The sequence below is a fragment of the Ursus americanus genome, chromosome 1 (assembly GCF_024610735.1).
Source record: "Ursus americanus isolate L20-20 chromosome 1, mUrsAme1.1.p, whole genome shotgun sequence".
NCBI lineage: Eukaryota > Metazoa > Chordata > Mammalia > Carnivora > Ursidae > Ursus > Ursus americanus.
Genome location: NC_142127.1, coordinates 89,483,841 through 89,503,776, shown reverse-complemented (window position 1 = coordinate 89,503,776; position 19,936 = coordinate 89,483,841). Strand labels below are relative to the sequence as shown.

The 19,936-nt window shown below is 48.7% G+C and overlaps 1 protein-coding gene and 1 long non-coding RNA gene across 9 annotated transcripts; one reads left to right on the top strand and one right to left on the bottom strand.

The window, feature by feature from the left end:
- Positions 1-8,913: 8,913 nt before the first annotated feature.
- LOC148110814 (uncharacterized) lies at positions 8,914-14,855 on the bottom strand. The gene is made up of 3 exons (XR_015725216.1): positions 14,721-14,855; positions 14,157-14,225; positions 8,914-10,905 (listed from the first exon to the last, which is right to left on the bottom strand). It is a non-coding gene; the product is annotated as an uncharacterized LOC148110814 (long non-coding RNA).
- On the top strand, positions 11,746-19,936 carry PRKAG3 (protein kinase AMP-activated non-catalytic subunit gamma 3). 8 transcript variants are annotated; one of them, XR_015725215.1, is made up of 14 exons: positions 12,161-12,200; positions 12,666-12,840; positions 13,188-13,600; positions 14,747-14,828; positions 15,321-15,379; positions 15,501-15,546; positions 15,784-15,838; positions 16,024-16,150; positions 16,289-16,454; positions 17,712-17,749; positions 17,929-18,075; positions 18,428-18,661; positions 18,913-18,987; positions 19,232-19,926. XR_015725215.1 is itself a non-coding variant. In XM_045777609.2 (13 exons), exons 1-13 carry the CDS (start codon positions 11,804-11,806, stop codon positions 18,542-18,544), a joined length of 1,467 nt encoding a protein of 488 aa, XP_045633565.1. In that variant the 5' UTR covers positions 11,746-11,803; the 3' UTR covers positions 18,545-19,929. The 8 variants fall into 8 exon arrangements, 4 of the variants coding, with proteins under 4 accessions (XP_045633565.1, XP_087719623.1, XP_087719616.1 ...); XM_045777609.2 differs by adding an exon at positions 11,746-11,824 and having other exon boundaries at positions 12,685-12,840; positions 18,428-19,929; XM_087863497.1 differs by adding an exon at positions 11,776-11,824 and having other exon boundaries at positions 18,428-19,930.

Genomic DNA, 19,936 nt, shown 5'->3' with positions numbered 1-19,936 from the left:
AGGCCAAAGAGCCAGAGTGAGGCAGAAGTGACAGTTTCACACAGACTTGGGGTACCCAAGCGACTGACTGGAGGGACAGGCTCCTCAGAAGAAAGAGCTCTGTGTAAGGACAGGGCGACTGGCGTCCCAGCCTGGCCCTGGGTTAATGGCAATTAGAAACCAAACAGCTGGCATTCAAAAGCAACTTTTCATTTCAGCACAACGCTCCCCCCCCTTTGGGGGGGGCCTCTGTTGTTGGGTGGGAGTTGAAGATCTCTCCCCCGACCCCTCTCCTTACAAAACTATTTTTAAATGTTTGGAGAAAAGAAATGTAGCATCATGGGAAAGTATCATGTTCTACAGGCGATTCAAAATGTATCATTCTTACGGCATCTAAGTTCAAAATGCATTTGCCATCTAAGATGCTTAAACAAGACAGCTCTCTAGCACGTCACTGGTAATAGCAAAGAGAAAAAAACTAGAAACAACCTAAAATGTCCATCAATAGGAAAATAATAACCTATATTACAGCAAATACCATAACATAAAAGCTCTCCACATATATAGTGACAGGGTCAAGACGTACCATTCAGGAAGCAGACAAGAGCAGTGCACCAGGATAAATTCTATAAATGAGTAAACTTCTGGAAAAAAACAAAAGGAACAGTTAATGGGGCTACCTTTTGAATAACGGGAAAAGGAAGGTTTACTATTCGATTTTATAGCTCCGTATACAAAATGGGGGAATTTTCAAACAATGTGCATTGTGTGTACTTTTTTTTTTTTTTTAATGTCAACAAGGAAAAAAATGTCAACAGGGATTATCTGGTGGGAAGATTATGGACCATTTTTGTCTGTTTTTATCTTTATGCTTTACATTTTTAAAAAACAAAAACATTTTGATGAAACCAATATTATACTGTATATTAACCAACTGGAATTTAAATAAAAACTTGAAAAGAAAAAAAAAGTATTGTTATTTTGAATGGGTGACATAAGGTTCAAAAAATCAGGGCAATGTAACACAGTATACATGGAGAAATCTTATTCCCACCCTGTTCTCATCTAGCCCATCCCCCTGCCCATCGTCTGCCAACCCTTATGAGTAACCACTTTTTTTTTTTTTTACCTTTTAATCCCTTTCACCCATTTCTCCCACCCCCACCCCAGCCTCTGGCAGTCACCAATCTGTTCTCTGTATCCACAAGTTCGTTTTTGGTTTGTTTTAGATTCCACATATAAGAGAGATTATATGGTATTTGTCTTTGACTTATTTCACTTAGCATAGTGTCCTCAAAGTTCATCAATGTTGTCATAAATGGCAAAAATTCTTTTTTAAAAAACTGAATAAGAGGCGCCTGTGTGGCTCGGTGGGTCCAACTCTTGGTTTCGGCTCACGTCGTAATCTCAAGGTCGTGGGACTGAGCCCCAGGTCGGGCCCAGCATGGCAGGGAGTCTGCTTGAGATTCTCTCTCCCTCTCCCTCTGTCCCTCCCCCTGCTTGTGCATGCTCTCTCTTTCTAAAATAAATAACTAAATCTTTTTTAAAAACTGAATGATATTCCATTTATATATAAACCACATTTCTTTATCTGTTCATCCATTGACAGACACTGAAGTTGTTTCCGTATCTTGGCCTCAGTGAACATGGGGGCGCATATATCTTTTTGAGTTAGTGTTTTTGTTTTCTTCAGACAAATACCCAGAAGTGAAATTGCTGGATCATAGGGTAATTCCATTTTTGACTCCATAATGTTTTCCACAGTGGCTGTACCAGTTTACATTCCCATGGACAGTTTTTCTCCACATCCTCGCCAACACTTGTTATTTCTTGTCTTTTTGATGATAGCTATTCTAACAGGTGTGAGATGATAGCTCATTTTTGATTGGTTTTGATCTGCATTTCCCTCATGATGAGTGATGTTGAGCATCTTTTCATGTTGGCCAACTGAATGTCTTCTTTGGAAAAATGTCTATTCAGATTTTCTGTCCATTTAAAAAAATTAGATTGTATTTTTGCTATTGAGTTGTATGAGTTCTTTATATATTTTGGATATCAGCCCCTCATTGGATATATAATTTGCAAAGATTTTCTCCCATTTGGTAGGTTGTCTTTTCATTTTGTTGATGGTTTCCTTTGCTGTGCAGAAACTTTTCAATTTGATATAGTCCCACTTAGTTATTTTTAATTTGCTTTTGGTGTCAGGATAAAAAAAAATCATCACCAAGACTCATGTCAAAGAGCTTACCACCTACGTTTTCTTCTAGAAGCTTAACGATTCCAGATTTTACATTCAAATCTTTAATACATTTTGAGTTTATTTTTGTGTATTGTATGAGATAAGGGTCCAGTTTCATTCTTTTGCATGTGGCTTCCAGTTTTCCCAACACCATTTATTGAAGAGATTGTCCTTCCTCTATTGTACATTCTTGGCTCCTTTTTTGTAAATCAGTTGACCCTATATATGACCCTTGTATGTTCCATTGCTCTATGTGTCTGTTTTTATACCAATACCATACTGATTTCATTACTATAGCTTTGTAATATGGTTTGAAATCAGCTAGTGTGGGGGCGCCTGGGTGGCGCAGCGGTTAAGCGTCTGCTTCCGGCTCAGGGCGTGATCCCGGCGTTATGGGATCGAGCCCCACATCAGGCTCCTCCACTATGAGCCTGCTTCTTCCTCTCCCACTCCCCCTGCTTGTGTTCCCTCTCTCACTGGCTGTCTCTTTCCTGTCGAATAAATAAATAAAATCTTAAAAAAAAAAAAAAAAGAAATCAGCTAGTGTGATGCCTCCAGCTTTGTTCTTTCTTAATTGCTTTGGCTATTTGGGATTTTTTGTGGTTTCATACAAATTTTAAGATTATTTGTCCTGTTTCTGTGAAAAAGGCCATTGAGATTTTGATACAGATTTTGTTGAATCTATAGATTGCTTTTGAATACTAGAGACAATTTAGCAATATTGATTCTCCCAATCCATGAATACAGACTATCTTTCTATTTATTGTGTGTCTCTTCAATTTCTTTCATTAATATCTTGTAGTTTTCAGCACATAGGTCCTTCATCTTCTCAGTTAAATTTATTTCTAAGTATTTTATTATTTTTGATGCAATTAGAAATGAGATTCTTTTCTTAATTTCTCTTTCTGATAGCTCATTATTAGTGTCTAGAAACAACAGATTTTGGTGTATTGATTTTGTATACTGCAATGTTACTGAATCCACTTACTACTTCCAACAGTTTTTAAGATGATGTCTTTAGGGTTTTCTATATATAATATCATGCTGCCTGCAAATAGTGATAGTTTACTTCTTCCTTTCCAGTTTGGATACACTTTATTTCTTCTTCTTGCCTAATTGCTCTGGCTAGGATTTCTAGTACTATGTTGAATCAAGCAGGTGAGAGTGGCATCCTTATCTTGCTCCTGATCTTAGAAGAAAAGGTTGTATGTTAGCTGTGGGCTTGTCATATATGGTCTTTATTGTGTTAAGGTATGGTCTCTCCAAACCAGCTTTGTTAAGAACTTTTATTATAAATAGATGTTGAATTTTGTCACATGGTTTTTCTACAACTATTAACATGATCATATGATTTCTATCCTTCATTTTGTTAATGTGGTGCATCACATTGACTGATTTGTGGATGTTGAACCATCATCCTTGCATCCCTGGAATAGACTCCACGTGTTCATGGTATGCGATCCTTTTAATGTATTATTATGGGAAACCACTTGTATTGCTTCATGTAATCCCACTGCTGTTTCTTTGTGCGGACTCAAGCATATACATGGATAGTCTAGTCCCTCTTTCACAGACTAAAGGTAATATATTATGTACACTGCCACATCTTGCCTTTTCTATTTAGCAATGCCCTGGATATCTTTCTCTTTCACAAAAATATCTTCCCCATCTTTCTCCTCCCCTCTTTTCACATGAGTATTTATTGCTATAAATCTCCCTCTCAGCACTGCTTTAGCCTTTACAGGGATGTGGAAATCAAGGCTCAAAGAGAGTAAGTGGTTTGCTGATAGTCAAATAGGCTAGTGTGGCAACATCTCTTGGCTGGGCAGAGCAGGAGCTCTGTTGAAACCCAGACTCTTCTCAAAGGTTCTCTGTGGCTTCTAGATAAACTAGGGCATTTTAGGTAAGAGTTTACATGCCATCCAGGGGCTTTGTAGGAGAGGACTTGAACCTGGCCTATTATCGTCATTTAAACATGTACAGCTGTTGAGCTGGGATTTTCTGAAGAAGATAAGACTGGGGGAAGGAAAGAGAGAGAGAATGAGATCACTAATGGGTCCCTGAGATAAATCACTGTGTGTAAAAGAAATCTGGTAGAGGGCTGTAGAGTCAAGATGTTGGAGGATGCTGTGACTCCAGGCAGGAAGAGAGGCTGCACTTGACCATAATCCAGTACCCCCTCCACCCCTTGAGGTTCTGGAAAAGAGAAGGCTGTGATGCAAGGGAATGAAGAGTATTACTTGGGGCCAGCACCTGGGGTTTTGAAATAGCTAATGTGAAGAAGTAGATGGAAAATTTCTATTGGCCAAAGAGAAGGACAGAAGCCACAGAGGTCTGTGCTCAGAGGAGTAAAGAAATGGCATGTGTAACAGTGTGGACAGTAGGGTGGCCTTAGTCAACAAAGAGAAGGATGACTGTGCAAAGGACGGCACGGCGGTGGGACTGCAGCCCAGCGTGAGAGCTCTAACTATTTGCAGAACATGTTCCAACTCCTACAAGGAATTCGTGGGGGAGGGGGTTAGTCCCAGGGGAAAATAACTGGTCTTTTTGCCAATCAAAAGGGTATCACTTTGCCCTGAAGAATTTTGGCATATCAGTTGCAAAAGTGACACATTTACTAGGGATCAACAGCTGGGATATGAATACATACAGCTCTCGCTGGTTTATTTTTGTCAGTATTTTAATTGAAATCAACATCACAACCTGCATAGCAGACATTATTATTCTCATTTAATACACGCGGACATTAGAGTCAGAGTTTTCCAAGCTCACACAGCCAGAAGCACACTCACCTCATTCCCTGACCCATTTTCTCTTAAATCCAGGTGCACATTTCTGATGTGATGGAGAGGCGGGCACATCTCCAGAGATCCTGGCTTGCCACTGGATGGAGAGTGGATGGTACTTTTTCAGAAGGGCATGAGTGCATTGCTTTTAGACACAGGCATTTTTTAAAAAAGATTTTATTTATTTATTTGACAGAGAGAGAAGGAACACAAGAAGGGGGAGTGGGAGAGAGAGAAGCAGACTTCCCACTGAGCAGGGAGCCCGATGTGGGGCTCGATCCCAGGACCCTGGGATCATGACCTGAGCTGAATGCAGATGCTTAACGGACTGAGCCACCCGGGGGTCCTCTCTCTCTCTTAAAAAAAAAAATTTATTGGTTAATGTAACTGAAAAACCCAGTGGTAGGTCTTCAGGTACAGTTTGATCCAGGGGTTCGGTATGTATCAGGAGGACCTGGTCTTTCTCATCATATCATGGTTCTTTTGCCCTTTATTTTTCCTTCATTCTTAGGCAGTTTCACTCTGCCTGATAGCAGAACCTCCACACTTACATCCTCAGCTCCAAATCCAGTGGAAAAGTGCTCCTATTCACTCCAACAAAAGTTCCAAGATTGACCTCTATTCGGTCAATGTCCCTTTCGCTGTGGCTAGGGGAATGTGATGTGCTGATTAGCCAAGTCTGAATCAGAGGTAGGCTTCCTGGAACCCACAATTAAGCCCCTCTGAAAACCATGAGTTTTGAGATTGGAGGAATCGTGGTTTCCTGAAGGAAAACTTGGGGGGTTGCCAAAAGAGGGGGTAAATGGATACTGGGTAGACACAAGCACCATCTGTCCACTTCAGTCTCCAACAACCAGCAGAAAAAAGCTCAGGAACAGGGCCCTTGGGGCAGAATATACTGCATTAACAAGGTGCTGATTCTATCCAAGTCTTTGGGACACTGACATAGATTTCAACCACACGCAGACAGGACGAGAGCTGGAGTGTTTGGGTGACTGACCTGAAGGCTGCCCTCATAGCCTCCTAATCACTCTGCACAGCAGACCCCATTTGTAATTTATCAGGCTACTCCCGTTGGCCTCCTCAAGCTGTTTTTCTCCCTCTGATATAAAAATAACGCTTTAACAGGATCCCGACCCCATGTCCCAGGCAAATCAGCTATCCAGAGATGGCAGCCAAATTCACCCTTGGGGCAGGGTGCAGATCCTTATTACACCCAGTTTTGAGAGCAAGCCAAGAAATAGGGTTTCAAGAAATATGATACCATGACCAGAGACTAAAAGCAAACACCCAAAGAGTATTGATTTCTCAGCTAAAGGCAGTACCTTCTGCTGATTCGTCCTGCCAAAGATAATGGGCAGCAAAAGCAGGTGTGGGGGCTCTGAGAGGCTAAGGGCAGGGGCAGGGCAGAGAGCTCAATCTCTCTCTCTCTCTCTCTCTTTTTTTCACAACTGGAACATCACTATGGGTGTAGTGTTGAGCAGTGCTGGGTTCTGCCCCAGATGAAGCCCTCCTCTGATCCCAACCTCAATACCACTATCTCATAGTGATGGTCAGCGTGCCCCGTGCCTGCCCGCCTTCAGAGCCTTGTAGCTGGAGGTCTAGGGGCACCGAAAGCAGGTGGCAAGGCACTAATTATAGTAACCACTTACTGAGCATCTATTACATGACGGGCCTGTGTTTTATTTACAATAAGCTTTGGGCTTAAGAGTGTGGCCCCCGAGTCCAGAAACACTGGTCTTGACGCTGAGCTCATCTCACTTGCTTTGAGGTTTTGATCAAGTTAATCTCTTTATACCTCGATTTTCTCATCTGTAAAATGTTAATCATATGTATATAATAATATTAATGCATATTAAAAATTTCAAACTTAAATAACACACATACAATAATATTTACCACCCAGGGTGGTGAGAGATTACAAGAGATACTGCACACAACGTGTTTTGCCGTGTCTGGGAGGTATTAAGCACTACATACATGTGAAGGATCGTTATACACACTTGTCATTTCTAACCCTCCCCCAGTCCTGCAATGTAAATGCATTAGCTGGAGAGAGGATTGGTTGCTGTAGCAAAGCTTCGATTTGTCAGTGGCTTAAGCAAGATGGGACTTTATTTCTCTTTATAACGTGACAGCCCAGAGGTAGGCTGGCCAGCAAGGGGGCGGGAGAGGTTCTGTCATTTCCAACCTGCATCTTCCACCATTGGGCTCAAAGGGTGCTCCAGCTCTGACCATCGTATCACAATTCCAGTCAATAGGAAGAAGAAAATCTGCCCCTTCCTTCTAAGGTCATTCTTAAAGTCCGCATATAACGCTGATGCTCAGATCCCATTAGCCAAGCTTAGTCACATGCACATACTATCTGCAAAGGGAGCTGGGAAATATAATCTTGCAATTAGCCAAAGTTGTGCAGGTTACTCGTAGAGGAAAAAGGAGAGAGTAGATACGGCTCTGCCAGAGCCCACCATTGGGCTGCCCCCAGCAAAAAACACAGTCAGCAGCCCTGGAAGGGAGGCATCCAGGCACCGCACCAGCTCAGAGCACAGGATCTCTGAAGGATGAGGTGTGGATGGGATCCTACGGTCTCGTGACCTGTAAAATAAAAGGCAGATAATCTGCTCCTCCTACTCTCCATAGACAACAGTGGAGGAGGAACAGGATAAACTCGGTTAAAACATCCACTTCGATAGACCCTTCTATTATGATAGCGTGTCCTTCTTCATCTCTTATTACACTCTTTAGTCTAAAATCTAGTTTGTCTGATATAAGGACGGCTACTCCGGCTTTCTCTTGGAGTCCATTAGCATGATCAATGGTTCTCCACTTCTGCACTTTCAATCTGGACGTGTCTTTGAGTCTAAAATGAGTCTCTTGTAAGCAGCACATCGATGGGTCTTGTTTTTTAATCCATTCTGATACTGTGTCCTTTGATAGGAGCATTTAGTCCATTTACATTCAGAGTAATTATTGAAAGATATGAATTTAGTGCCATTGTATTTTATTACCTGTAAAGTCACTGTTTCTGTAGATTGTCTGTTCTTTTCTGGTCTTTGCTACTTTTGGGCTCTCACTCTGCTCAAAGGGTCCCCTTTAATATTTCTTGCAGGGCTGGTTTAGTGTTCACAAATTCGTTTAGTTTTTGTTTGTCCCGGAAACTCTTTATCTCTCCTTCTGTTCCTAATGACAGCCTTGCTGGATAAAATACTCTTGGCTGCATCTTTTCCCCATTTAGCACGTTGACTATATCCTGCCAGTCCTTTCTGGCCTGCCAGGCCTCTGTGGACAGGTCTGCTGCCAGCCTTATGTATCCACCCCTGATGGCCATTAAGGAGGGCACTGATGTAATGAGCACTGGGTGTTATAGGCAACTGAGGAATCACTAAATTCTACCTCTGAAATTAACAATACAGCATATGTTAACTTAATTGAATTTACAGAAAATTAAAAAAAAATTCACTTGGAACAGGGAAAGAAAGGCAAACACCCAGCAGTCACTGGGTCTTATCAATTTCCAAACCCAGCTGGGCAGGAATCATAAAGCTGCTTCCCCATAGAGGAGTAAGTTCTTGGGCGATGCCTCTGGAAGCCACTGCTTCTGCTCTCTGGGAGGACCTCCCCTTTTTATTAGCCTATGTGGCGTCTGGTGTTGCCTCCTGGGAAGTTATCCCGTCCCCAGAATCCTCTATGGCTGCACTGGAGAATATGTCCTTGCAGACCTTATAGCTTCTATAGACCTCTTCCCGCTGGCGTACATCTGGAAGGCCGATCAAACCAGCTTTTAGTGACCAGGTTTGTAGTTTCTTTGCCAATACAACACCCTCAGAATCTTTTTTTTTTTAAGATTTTATTTATTTATTTGTCAGAGAGAGAGAGACAAAGCACAAGCAGGGGGAGCAGCAGGCAGAGGGAGAGGAAGAAGCAGGCTTCCCCGCTGAGCAGGGAACTTGATGCAGGGCTCAGTCCCAGGATCCTGGGATCATGACCTGAGCTGAAGGCAGACACTTAACCGACTGAACCACCCAGACATCCCCACCCTCAAAATCTTAAAAGGCTTCTGACCAGTTCCATATTTGAGTGACCACAGCCAATGGTCTCACAGAGCCATAATTTCTGTGCCTGATACTCTCTGGACATGGTGTACTTTCTATTCTCTCTCACACCGCTGGTAGCTATCTTGAGGCCATCTGAAAAAACATGCTTGGCTGTGAAGGGAGCCTCCCTTCTTCTGCCCACTGGGCCAGCTCCCACTGTCGCTGAACAGAGTGTGCTTGAGAAAGAACTATAGGTACAACCCCGGCTAAGGCTGCCTCTTTCAAACCACCTCTTACAAACAGCCCGAGGGCATCTCTCCCGTAGGTCTTTGTTAGTAGCTGCAAGCCACAGCCAATACACACCGACAGTCTGAGTGTTTCCATCCAGTTTCTGTGACGTATACGCTCTGTTAAGAGCCTATGATTTACCTCTCAAGGCATTATAGATGACTGTCACATCATATGTTTTGCTATAATATAACAATTGTCAGCACCTTACCAACATACAACACTGTTCCTTGTTATCTGCTGCCCAATCTCTAAACCAATGTCACTTGTTTTGGACTTTTTGGAGCAGTGCCACTTACAGATACTAACTCTGCATTCATTAGGATGCATGTTTGGTGCTGTACCAAAGACCCAATTTAAGAATGACTTAAACAAGAAAATTTATTTCTCTCTCATATAAAATCATCTGTAGACAGTCTAAAGCTGGTAGGGTGACTTTGAAACCTTTAACAAGCATCTTCCATTTGGGGTATAAGATAGCTGCTCTAGCTCCTGCCATCACATCAGCATTCCAGCCAGCAGACGGGGCAAAGGAAAAGGAGGAACCCACGCCTCTTTCTTTTAAAGCCTGCCCTGGAAGTTGCTCACATCCCTTCCACTCACATCACTGTGGCCAAAATTAGTCACAAGGCCTCATTTAGCTGCAAGGAAGATTGGGAATCTGAGTCTTTGTTACCGACAGCCACTCCAGCTAACATTCAAGTGATTCTACTACTAAAAGAAGAAGAGAAAAATAGATAGTGGGAGGCAACTGGCAGTCTGCCACAGAATGTTTTTATCCTCATTTTACATTGGTAGAAACAGGCTCAGAGAAAACAAGCAATGCTTTTTAAGGTCATATGGAGAACAAACGGCAGAACATGAATTTTAATCAAGTCCATCTGACCGTAAAACAGGCTTTCCATCACATCCAGCCAACATATTTTGGTCATCAAGGTGCCCACTGTTTACTTGAAGATACGGGACCTTCCCACGTGACTAGTTAGGTAAATGTCAGCTCTGAGTACCTGAGATAGGCACACAGAACCGGTGCTATAAGGAGACCGGTGCAGTGAGAGTGATGCCATCAGGGAAGACTGTCTTAAAGAAGAACCCTCCCACTGGCCCTGTAGATGGAACAGGCCTAAGGCACAGGGGGAACAGAGCATCGCAGGAGAAGGCAACGGTGTGATCTGCACCTGTTCTGTATCGGGCCTGGTTGTGAAGGTGGCCCGGAGCTTAAGGGGAGGTAGAGGCTTTCCAGGTCCAATGCATCGCGTCTCTCCAAGGATGGTCCACTTGATCCTTCCACTAGTGGAGGCATCCCCTTAGCTGTGCCTTAGACATTCTGTCTGCTGAGACAAGACAGGAACAGGCCACAGGAATCCCGCAGAAGGAGAGCTGCATTCACCCCCCCGTACTACCCAAGACACACAAGGAAAGGCAAAGTCCCTTCCCTGATCGGTTCTCCTCCACCCTCCCTGGAGGCAGGACAGAGGCTTTGAGGGGTGATGAGAAATGTGTTCGGTACATTCAGCAGGAAATCCAGTAATCCATTACTGAGTGTCCAATCCAGGGCCTGAGACTGGGATGGAAGAGGCTGGAAGGAGAAAAGGAGGGGCGGGCAAAGAGAGGGGAGCTTAGAGCAGCTGGGTCAGCATTCCCGATTTGGACACTGACTCAGGCCCCAGGAATGCCAAGGAAGGGGGGTGGGCAGCCACCAGAGCCGGGCTGGGATCCTGTTGGCACCCGGAGATGTAGGGACAGCACGGACAGAGGGATGTTGGGACCAGGGCTCCCACACCCGGGGACCCACCTCCAAACCACTGGTGGAAACAGATGTCTCTCCCCTGGGCCCTCAAGGCCACTGCACAACTTGACGGTGATTCTCCCACCTCCCCACCTTCCCGGACATCCCACTCCAGCTCCTCCAAGCAGGGAAAGGGACAGGCTCCTGGGACTCCAATGGGGACATCTGGACACACAATGGCCACTCTCCTGGGACCACCCACAAACCCCTTGGCCCCAGCCTCCCAGCTGGCTCCAACTTGCCCTTTCTAACTCCAACACCACCCACGACTGCAGTTTGAATGAGGAAGAACCTTGAGCTCAACTCGCCTCCATTTTCCGTCCTTTGGCACCTGACAAAGATGAGAAGGAACCCAGGATGCCGAGAGCCCACCTCCTCCTGCTGGTGCCCCCCCAACCCGGTGCTCCAAGCCACCTCCCCCGGAGTGAGGTCCTTCATGTTTGTCCTCAAAGACCCGGGAGGGAACCCAGGACCCGGCCTCCAGATTCCAGGTGCGCCCCTGCCCTCCCCACCCTGCCCCAGGCTCTGGGCGGGAGCAGCTGAGCCTGTGGGGCCCTCCTTCCCGCTGCCTGACACCCAATCAGAGAGAAACCGATCCGGGGAGGGCAGGGCGCCAGCGGCCGGGCCCAGAATAGTGCTGAGCCGCTCGTGTTGCGCACTTGTTCTGCAGTTGCTCGGGCTTGGCCGCATGGAGCACGCGCTGCCCCGGGTACAGGGGTCCCGGGGGACGGGCGCTGGGGCAGCCCAGGCCAGGGGATCGAGAGCGCACCACACTGTGGGAATGTGTGTGTGTGCGTGTGTGTGTGTGGTCTGGATTCTGTGTGTGTGCGAGCATGTGGGCATCTGTGTATATGTGTGTTCTTCGTCTAAGTGACGTATGTGGTTCCGCGTGGATCTGGGAATGGTCGGATGTGTGTATTTCTGAGTGTGTCTAAGTGTGCACGGGTGTGTGTGCGTGCATGCACACGCAGTGGGAAAAGAAGCTCCCTGTGGTTTGGGAATGTGGGACATGTTCCCACCCCTTCAGACCTTCTTCTCCCCACAGAACCCATCCTGGAGCCGCCTGGGGGGACCTGAGCCTCAAGGTAGGTGGGGCTGCCTCCTCCTTGTGGGCCGAAGAGCCTCTTCTCCCACTTCCTTTGTCTGCCACCTCTCTGGGTCCCCAATCTCCCCCGCCCTCATAGCCTGGCTTTTTGTCTCTTTCTCTCCTTTTCCTTCTTTTTCCTGTTTCTTCTTCCTTTGTCCCTCACCTCCTCCTTCCTCTTTCAGAAGAAGAACTGGGGGGATCTAGAGTCCAAAGACTCTGACCCTAGTTCTGACCTTATTTATCACGTACTAGCTGTGTGAACTGTGGCAAGTTGCTTAACCTCTCTGATCTCAGGTCCCTCTTTAATAAAATAAGGGTGAAAATAATCCCTCCCTTATAAGATTGCTATGAGGTTTGAGTGAGAAATGTATAGAAGAAAAACCCTTGGGGAGCTTGCAAATATTAAATATTATTATTAACATTTTAATTGATTTTGTTGTGTTACTCCCTATTAACCAAACAGGCCCCATTCCCCCTTCCAGAGATGAGCTTCCTAGAACAAGGACAGAACACTCCATGGCCATCACCGGCCATGACCACTGGCTCAGAAAGAAGCCATGGGAAACAGGGGGCCAAGGCCTCAAGATGGACAAGGCAGGAGGCCTTGAAGGAAGGGGAGCTGCCGGGTCTGGGGGAAGGTGAGGCCAAGGCCAGTTCTGGGGAGTTGGGAGTGGGGGCAGTGGGATGTCCCAGAGCCCGGGGCTGGGGCTCTGCTCTGGGTCCCTCCATAGCACAGAGATGGACCCAAGCCTCATCTTGTAGCCTCAGTTTCTCCACATGGGAAAGGTCAGCTGCATTGACGAGCCAGGGGCCCAGCACGGCCAACTCAGGACAGAGCCACTACCCTAACTCTGAGACTCAGCTTTCTCACCTGCAAAATGGGGCCACAGCACCCAGGCTTCCCAAGGCTGCTGTGAGGTTGACCCAAGCCAGCAGATAAGAAAGTGCTCCGGAAGATGGACTTACTGTGCTCTTCCCCCCACAGATCCAACAGATCCCCAGGCCAGGCCACCTGCTGAGTACATCAGGCTGGAGGCCACATTCCCCAAGGCCACACATTTGTCCCAAGCTGCTCCCTTGGCCCAGGTGGGCTCCCCACCTGCCGAGTGGGACATCCTCCCCCCTGACGACGCAGCCTCAGCCTCAGGCTCCAGCACAAATGATCTGGAGCTGAACATAGAGTCCCCAGCCACGGCAGCCTGGGGGTATGAGCTGGGCATGGTGGAAGAGAGGCCGGCCCTGTGCCCCTCCCCGCAGGCCCTGTTTCCCAGGCCAGGCTGGGACGACGAGCTGCAGAAGCCGGGGGCCCAGGTCTACATGCACTTCATGCAGGAGCACACCTGCTATGATGCCATGGCGACCAGCTCCAAGCTGGTCATCTTCGACACCACGCTGGAGGTGAGGCCATGGCTCTGCCCCACCTCCCTCCTCAGGGGCTGCAGCCCCCCCACCTCACACCTTCCAGGACACCCTGCCGGGCACCCCCTGCAAGTCTCCTCCCAGAACTCCTTCTGAGCACCTTCTCTTTGTAATTGTCATCCCAGCTCCGCCATTTAGTATCTGTAGGATCTTGGGTCAGTCCCTTTACCTCTCTGGTTTCTAAAACAGCCATAGGGGGACGCCTGGCCAGTTCAGTCGGAAGGACATGCAACTCTTGATCTTGGGGTTATGAGTTCAAGCCCCACATTGGGTGGAGAGATTACTAAAAAAATAATAATGATAAATAAAAAATGAAATAAAATGGGGACAGGAATGCCTGCTTTGCCCTACAAGTTTCAGAGGACTCCTGGGACCACCCAGGATAAATGGGAACACTTCCCAAAGTATGTGGAGGACATAGCAGGGTGGCCTAGGGACAAACAGCAGGGAACTCTTGGTAACAGAAAATTACGATGAGCTCTAGTCCCTGCTTTTCCCTTAGGCTAAGCTACAGAACGCCTGATTCCGTTCTTACCATCACAGAGAGCAGGGCAGCGTTTCTAGAAGCACAGCATACGAACTGTCCACAGTACGCTCTTTGATTCTAGTGGTAGATGAACAAATATATTTATTTTAGTAGCTTTGCATGTATTTTAATATGCATTAGAAAAATACACCTGGAATAGATACAACCAGTATCTATTAGATAGATAGATAGTATTCCTTAGGAGGAGGCCATGTGAGCCAATGTCCAATTTATTTAGAGAGAAGTATTTTGGAAGTAGTATGTAAAGAAGTATACCTCTAGTGCTTAGATTAGCAGAAACTATACTGTGTGTGACTGTCCACATATGGCTTCTGAGTGGAATCGCTCGGTTAGTTTCCCACGCCCTGGTGAGCCCGGGGAAGGGGTCACTGAGGTGCCTCTGGCCACCAGCAGCCTTATCTCTAAGCAAATGCGCCTGACAAGGATCACGTCTAGGGGGTGCAATGGCATAGGAAAGGCAGTCAAGCTCATGCATAGGAAACTCTGGGAGAAGGCCCCAGGGGAGGCCCCTGGTTGGGACAGGGTAGCACCGAGGGGCGGGGAGAGACTCACCCCTCACTGTTCTCTCTGGCCCTCAGATCAAGAAGGCCTTCTTTGCCCTCGTGGCCAACGGCATCCGGGCAGCCCCTCTGTGGGACAGCAAGAAGCAGAGCTTCGTGGGTGAGGAGGGGCTGGGAGGCAGAGGTGGTAGGGAAGGGGAAAAAAGAGATCTTCAGCGGGCTGATTCTGGGGCTGAACTCTGACACGCCACGGGCTTGAGCAGATCCTCGGGCTGAGCCAAGCTGGGGGACTGGCACGGGGAACGTCGGATCCCAGTCTTGTGGTCGCCAGGTGGGAGACCCCATGCGTGGAGTAGGTGTGACCAGCTGACCACTCCAGCTCTACTCCCCTCTGGTGCTAGATAGGAAGAGAGGAAAGGGAGAGGAAGAAATTAGGAGAATAGAAGGTGGGGGGAGGAGAGAAATTACAGGGAAGCATAAAAGGGACGACCCCATTTCTGAGGCGTGGGAGGGACTGCCCTGCTCCCTTCTTTCCACATTTCCCACAGCTGTCTCAGTCCTCGGCCTCTGGCAGAGCGGGCAAAGGGGTCTGACCCCCAGCCTGCCTCTCACCACAAGGCCCCAGGCTGACCGCCCTTTCCTGACCCCGCAGGGATGCTGACCATCACGGATTTCATCTTGGTGCTGCACCGTTATTACAGGTCCCCGCTGGTGAGGAGAGGGCTGGGGGTCCCAGGGGCCTCCCATCTGGGCTGGGACGGAGGGTGGCTCAGGGAGCCTAGTGTCCCGAGGGGCCCATGTCTGACTTCTGGAGTCCTGTCAATGTCTCTAGGTCCAGATCTATGAGATCGAAGAACATAAGATTGAGACCTGGAGAGGTGAGCTGGCGGCGGGGGGGTGGGGGGGGTGGGGGGTTGGTGGTGGTGGGAGGGCAGGGGTGGGACTAGAAGGGGCTGAGGGTGTGTGGGTGAGTGTGGGGCCAAGCACCTGAGGTGGAGGATGGGCGGTGGGGATTTCCTAGAGGGAGGGGCCAGAGGGAGGAAGTCAGTCTGGGAGCTGCCAGGTGACAGGCAGGGCCGCCAGCTCCCTGGGCCTGACTCTGGCTTTGCTTACAGAGATCTACCTTCAAGGCTGCTTCAAGCCCCTGGTCTCCATTTCTCCCAACAGCAGGTAAGAGTCCCCAGCCACCCACCTGCACTTCCTTGCCCTGAGCAGTCCCCTTCCCTGGCTCCTCTGTTCTGAACTCATGGGCTCATTCTGCAGGGGACAAGGCAGCCTGGACACCCTGTCCTCCTTTGGCAGGGGCTGGGGTGGAGGGTGTATCTCCCCCAGACCCACTGCTCCCACCTCTGCAGCCTGTTTGAAGCTGTCTACACCCTCATCAAGAACCGGATCCACCGCCTGCCGGTCCTGGACCCGGTCTCCGGCGCCGTGCTCCACATCCTCACACACAAGCGACTGCTCAAGTTCCTGCATATCTTTGTGAGCCTGGCCACAGCCTCGGGGTGACCTGACGGGCGGAGCAGCGCTTGGCCCCACGGACCTGACTGGGGAGGGAGCAGCTGGGAGCCCTCGGGCTGTGGCTCCACCCTGATCCGCACCTGTCCCTGACCCACCCAGGGCTCCCTGCTGCCCCAGCCCTCCTTCCTCTCCCGCACCATCCAAGACCTGGGCATTGGGACATTCCGAGACTTGGCTGTGGTGCTGGACACGGCGCCCATCCTGACGGCACTGGACATCTTTGTGGACCGGCGCGTGTCTGCGTTGCCTGTGGTCAATGAAGCTGGTACCTGCTCCCGGGAGTGGGGCTGGCTGGGGTGGGGTGGCGGCAGGCAGGGGTCTGTGGGCGTCAGCTCAGGACCCAGGGTGGAGTTGGGGCTAGAAGTCTGCCTGCTTTGAGTCTTGGACCCGTTACTTAGCCTCTCTGCGCCTCAGTTTCCTCCTTTGGGACATGGAACTCTTGACAACACCCATTCCCTGACTTCAGGGGCTGATTTGAAAGGAATATGTGTGATAAAATGAGCATGGTGAGAGGAAACAGGAGATGAGGCTTTTAATGTTAATTCATCCTAAAAGGGGCCATGGGATCCAGCCAGATCTCACCTTTTCTTGCTCTGAAGAGGGGTTAGAGGGACTACATTTCTTTAGTTGAACCATGTCTGTAAATCATTTCAAAGTTAAAATTGTTGTAAGGAAGCTAGATACCAAGAAAGGTTTTGATTATGAAAAATTTCAAATGTATGAAAATGGTAGGAAAACCGTACACTGAAATCCACATATCCATTACCTGGACTAATTCCTGTTATATTGCTGTAACCAGGGTTTTCCCCTCCTTTTTTGCTGGAGTAATTTTAATTACAGAGATCATGTCATTTACCCCTTACCCCTTCAGTCTGTGCCTCTTAAAATCAGTGTATTTCCCATATCACCTGACAAAGCTAAATAATTTATTAGTATTATCTAAGATCTGATCGTAATTCTTATTTGCTCACCTTCCCTGAGAATATCTTTTTACAGTTGATTTGTACAAACCAGGATCCAATTAAGGTCCATGCTTTGCATTTGCTTCTTTTGTCTTAAGTCTCTTTTAATCTGGAACAGTTCCCTCGTCACTTAATTTCTGTGACAGTATCATGGGTCCGTTGTCCTGTAGACTGTCCCAGCTCCAGCTGTGTCCCTGCTTTCTACAGGTGGCCTCAATGCTGTTCCTTTATTCCCGGGTTTCCCCGTAAACTGGAAATTAGATCTAAAGGCTTGGTCAGATTCAGGCGACCCATTTGAGGCCAGGATATTTCAGAGGTGACACTATGTACTCGTGCTGTGTCATATCAGGAGGCGTGTCAGGCTGGCTCTCTGTCCGTAATGCTGTGTGATTCATAGGTTCAGGTGGTGACAGCTCCATGCGTCATTGTGAAGCCAGTAGCCTGGGAGGGGTGGGGGGGTGTCCTGTAATTCCTCCTGAGAGCCCGCCCCCAGCCCTTGCACAGCATCCCCGTCCTGATGTGAACCTCTTCCCTTTCTCTCCCCACCCCCACCCCTGCAGGACAGGTCGTGGGCCTCTACTCCCGTTTTGATGTGATTGTAAGTGTCTGCGGGAAGGGGGAACGGAGGGTGCCATGGGGAAAGGCTGTGGGTGTGAGGATCGGTAGAGGGCTATCTGTGGACCAGAAGGACCTCTACGAGTGGAGAGGGGGCAGTATCTGCGGGTCCGGAGCCCGGCTGAGGGGCTGACTCACATGGCACTTCCCTCCCTGCCCCAGCACTTGGCTGCCCAGCAAACCTACAACCACCTAGACATTAGTGTGGGAGAAGCGCTGAGGCAGAGGACACTGTGTCTGGAGGGAGTCCTTTCCTGCCAGCCCCAAGAGAGCCTGGGGGAAGTCATCGACCGGATTGCCCGGGAGCAGGTACCCCCTGCCTCTCCATCTGCGCCCCCAACACACACGGCCCAGTCCTCATGAGCAGCCGCAGCTGTCCCTGTACACTGGGCACCTGCCCTGTCCCCCTGGGTCATGGCCATTTCGAGCTCTCAGTGTCCACACTGCTCTGCAACTGGTCCTGCCCGTGGGGCCCTCGTGCTAAGGGCCACAGCCAGTTGATCACCCAGAGTGGTCAGAGCCACCCCTAACTGGTTTCTAGGAGACACGCTCTTGCTCCCCCAGTTATGCTACGTGGATGCGCCTGATTCTTGGTGCTAACCTTGCTGGCTGTTGTAGCCGCGCAGCTCTGACCCCTCACGGACCGTCTGTGGACCCGCAGGTACACCGGCTGGTGCTAGTGGACGAGAACCAGCATCTCCTGGGCGTGGTGTCGCTCTCCGACATCCTTCAGGCGCTGGTGCTCAGCCCTGCTGGCATCGACGCCCTCGGTGCCTGAGAATATGTGAGTCCTCCCTCCCGGGCCACCTTTCGCACGCCGAAGCCAATGAAGGGAGCCAGGGGACCCGGCCTTCATCTTCCCCCACCCCTGTTTGCTGGTTTGGCTCTGGTTCAGGTAGGCTCTGCCCTGGGCCATTGGCCTCAGCACAAGTCCACTGATCTTTCGGGGCTCTCGGATCTCAGACCGAGGAGCCTTGAGGACGGGAATGGCCCAATTCATTGCTGAGGAGCCCCATGAAAACACCAAGTGTCAGGACTCACCGTGGGGCCCCCACTTAGTCCCCGTCGCAGCTGAGGTCATGGAGGTCCTCATGAGAGGGATGGGCAGGGGCTGGGGTAAAGGCAAGGGCAGTGATGTGATTTCAGATGCTCCAGGGAGACTGACCTGCCCTCTCACAACTCAATTCCCGCCTGCTCGGAATTCCACTGGAAGGAAGCAAGGTTAATAAATCTTTGTTGAATGGAATTTCCATGCTCAGTAAGAACTACCGCCGGGAGGAGGGAGCTTCTCTCTAAGTACTCATCTCGGTCAATTTGACACGGCCTCAGCAGCTGGTAGCATGCTTGTTAGGGTTCACACAGATTCCACCTGCTTGGCCGCGGATGGCGAGACAAGGTTCCCGGATTGGAAAGGCAACCTCCCCCCACCGTGTAGTCACTGTCTTCCCTTCTCTTGTCCCCACAGGCTTCTCCAGCCCTCCCTCATTGCCCCTGCCCTGCCTATGCTCCCAGAAGCCCTCACGAATGCCCAGTGCACCGTGGGATGGTGAAATGGAGAACGGCTGAGTCAAGCCTGGAGATCCACGAACCGGAAGCACTGGGATTACCCCAGGGCCGGCTGCTCCAGTGGGGTCCTCCCTCCATTCTCATCCTGAGCACCAGCAAGCGCTGTTCTCATTCCCCAGTGACGGCCTGGCTTTGGATCACTGAGGATGAACCGTCGAGAAAACACAACAAAAAAGAACCACCCATGAACTTGAATTGTAGAAATTTCACTCAGAAAATGCCAGCCATTGGACCTGAACGTGTGGCCAGGCCCCCGAGCTTGCTGAATTCGAAGACACAAGGGAAGGTCTGTGATGGACAAACACTACGACTGGCATTTCTTTGGCGCACAGAGTGTTAGCCCACTGAAATTTCTTTTTTCATCTTTTATTTATAACAAAACCACAAAGAAGATATGAATTAGTTAATTACATAGTAAATACAACTCAGTCCACAAACTCTCATCTGCAGGAAACATAACTTTATTTTTCTAACACTGAATAGAGTTTCTATTATGAACCCCATTTCACAAGGTGGGAGAAATTAATCTCATTCAGTTTGGGGCTCATCCCCCACCTTTTCCTGGGGTTAAATCTGGTGAGGGGGGAAGGCTTTAAAGAGTGTG